The sequence below is a fragment of the Sphaeroforma arctica genome (assembly GCF_001186125.1).
Source record: "Sphaeroforma arctica JP610 unplaced genomic scaffold supercont1.546, whole genome shotgun sequence".
NCBI classification, from domain to species: Eukaryota; class Ichthyosporea; order Ichthyophonida; genus Sphaeroforma; species Sphaeroforma arctica.
Window position 1 is genome coordinate 17,247 of NW_014040012.1, and position 2,835 is coordinate 20,081.

At 43.2% G+C, this 2,835-nt stretch overlaps 1 protein-coding gene across 1 annotated transcript in view; it reads left to right on the top strand.

Moving 5' to 3' along the window:
• Positions 1 to 2,835, top strand: part of SARC_07138 (hypothetical protein) — a gene marked incomplete at its 5' end in the record, with an annotated part of 11,793 nt that overhangs the window by 7,210 nt on the left and 1,748 nt on the right. The window contains 5 exons of the mRNA XM_014298923.1: positions 61 to 298; positions 800 to 1,038; positions 1,213 to 1,532; positions 2,299 to 2,441; positions 2,670 to 2,756. Coding sequence (XP_014154398.1) covers positions 61 to 298; positions 800 to 1,038; positions 1,213 to 1,532; positions 2,299 to 2,441; positions 2,670 to 2,756 — 1,027 coding nt within the window. The remainder of the gene's footprint in view (positions 1 to 60; positions 299 to 799; positions 1,039 to 1,212; positions 1,533 to 2,298; positions 2,442 to 2,669; positions 2,757 to 2,835) is intronic.

The window sequence follows — 2,835 nt, forward strand, 5'->3', positions numbered from 1 at the left end:
ATACATATATGTATATATATAAATTTTGTCTCACAGCCCAATCTTTTATAAACGTTATAGATACCCGTCACCACGCACTCCCAAATCTGGCAGCGCCAGTAGCTCGCCCATCACAGCCAGGCACATGCCCCACGCCGGAAATCATAACAGAGAACGCACCATCTCCGCACCAACACAACCTGACCTCTACACGTTGTCGCCTTCTGCGTCACCTATGGCCCCGGGCGCCATCGTAGAAGAAGGGCCAAATTCACCCATGGTGCCCCCGTTCGGTTTCCAATCGCCATTGCCATCGCCGGTGAGTGTGCTTTGTTGTGTACATTTTACGATGCTGTTTTAGTCACGCGTGATTGTGCTATGTTGTGTACATTTTTGGATGCTGTATTGCAGCGTATATCGAGAGCATGGGCTTAGTTTGCACAGGGTACAAGCAACATCTGCTGTAAATCAAGCACTGGTGTCGTTCCCAATAGGCAAGCGATGATGAGGGTACTGCAACTCGCGTTTACGATGCCGCATTCCCAATATGACAATCACTCGTACTCTTTTGTGTGAGCATAATACCTCACTTTGGGTTCAATGCCCAATTGAAATGAGAGAGAAAATATATAGCCTGTGTCAAGTACACCCTATATCCACGCATCAACCGATGGCCTTTGTCATCTCCAGTATGCGAGCAAGAGATTCAATATTGTCCTCGGGCTCAATTTGTGAAGCCTACCTTAATTTATATAGCGTGCGTACACCGTCTGGCATCTCACGTAATTGAAGTCGATTCCCGCACGAATGCCAACTACAGGACTGCCATGACAGGAAACGCTCGCAGTTGCGAGTCATGGGAAGTACACACACCGCCGACGATCTCTTAGCGTCCAGCAGGAAGGGCATGATCAGAGTGAGTGTAAGTAGCGAAAACCTCGAGGACACTGCAAAGGATATTGGTAGTGCTGCGGCATTGGCTCTAATCGATGGTAAAGTGTGCCCCTCAGATGCGTCAACCAAAACGCCAATGGCAATCGCTGCCTCGAATACTTACAGGTCTGTCGTTACTGATTTCGTAGTTGGTTGTGCCTTTGAGTTCTGTTCTGGCGTGCGAGTTGTTCGAATAATGCATTGATAGCAAAAACACACCCGATCGTCAACATTTCACATCTAAATGTTGTTTTTTCTATTTTCTTTGCCCGCGGTCTGTAACTGGCGTATTGACTACAGGAGAACGAATAGTTGCGGCAGCACTGCTCCAGTCCTTACCGCACACGACGACCAAGGCTTGAATAACAGCTTAAGTGCTAGTACGATCCCAGAAGTACAGGAGGATGCAGCAGTCGCCAAGCCAGCGAATAATAAGCGCAAACGTCGCACTAAGGACCTTTTTTTCGGACTGAAGAAGGGACTTAATCTGTTCTTATGTGACTCGACCTTGTTCTTCTTTGCACCGGAAGCGTTCCCGTCCACGCCTTGTTTCGAGCCCAATTCACCCGTCAATGTGGGTGAAAAGTACCGATTCGGGTTGTGGGAAGTTCAACTTACAGGTACGAGCCCATTTGTAAATGTGCCAGGATAATCGTTTGTACCATACTATTCGATTTTGTATGTTCGTTTTCTAACGTGGTTTATGAGTGCTATGGACTAGTGTTCGATTTGGTTTCTATATGATCTCACTCATTTCCTAAATGAGTAATGTTACGACATTGTTTATTATATACTCGGTTGTCTTCAGTTGAAGACACAGAATACATGTACACCACGCTTAAGAAAGGCTTTATAGAAATGAGTATGTATATGTGAACACAAATACGAACACACATTTCCAATGTTGAGTGATTGAAATACGCAAATATATACCGGATTTGGCTTATCAAAAATCTTTCATCATAACATAAACTAGGATTTTCTCTTATATATAGTAGACTGTTTGGATGCAGAATTTACTCACTCTGTATTCATACACATATCCGTGTGAGTGCTTTTGAATTGTTGTGTAATGTGCGGTGTTCGTATGCATTGTTGCATGTGGATATTCAGTTATGAATATTTGTATTCGTTTACATATGCACATGTGAAATTGCAAAGCTGTATGTATATTAATTAGGGACATTTCATTTTCAAAGTATCTGCTTCCTAGCTGCTTCCTTTTAGCCATTGTAACGTGGGAATGTCCTGCATGAGGTTTATAGATATATAAAAATGGAAGTTGGCCTGGTATATCGTTCTAAAGTGTATCGCTTTCAAGCTCGGCTTTCATGAGCTATCAAGGATGTATCTCTAATGCATTCACATATCTATTATTAATAACAGAAGTATCAATCGAAGACGATGTTGACACAGCAGACACGCACTGCTTTACTGTGCGTGAGTTGTGGCAAGGAGATCTGTCTTACACCCTCCGAGGCGGCTATCAGCATATATTGGTTCGTGGCAAAGGCGACGGTAGACCGAAGGTAGGTGTCTGTATCCGCATGATCATTTACCACTTTAGGATCAGACTGCTGAATAGTAGTAGTTGGCTGTTGTATGATATGGTCGTTTGTCGTTTGTAGTTAGTCCTCGGTGAGGCAGAAATCTGATAGTCTGTAGCGCAAACGTTGTATACATTCGCATAAAAACGTGTGAAAGGAACGAGCACACCTAAGAAAAGCTGTTTAACATACCCGTGTATATCTTTTTAGGCTCTCCGCCAAATTGATGTTCGACTCACAAAGAATGTCCCGCTAGTCAACTTTGATAACAGTCAGCCTGACCCTACAAAGCCCATGGTAAGTCTCAGTCACTGTTTCTCCAAAGACCTGAATGAATATATTTTAATTTATCTATTTATAAAATATATTTTAATTT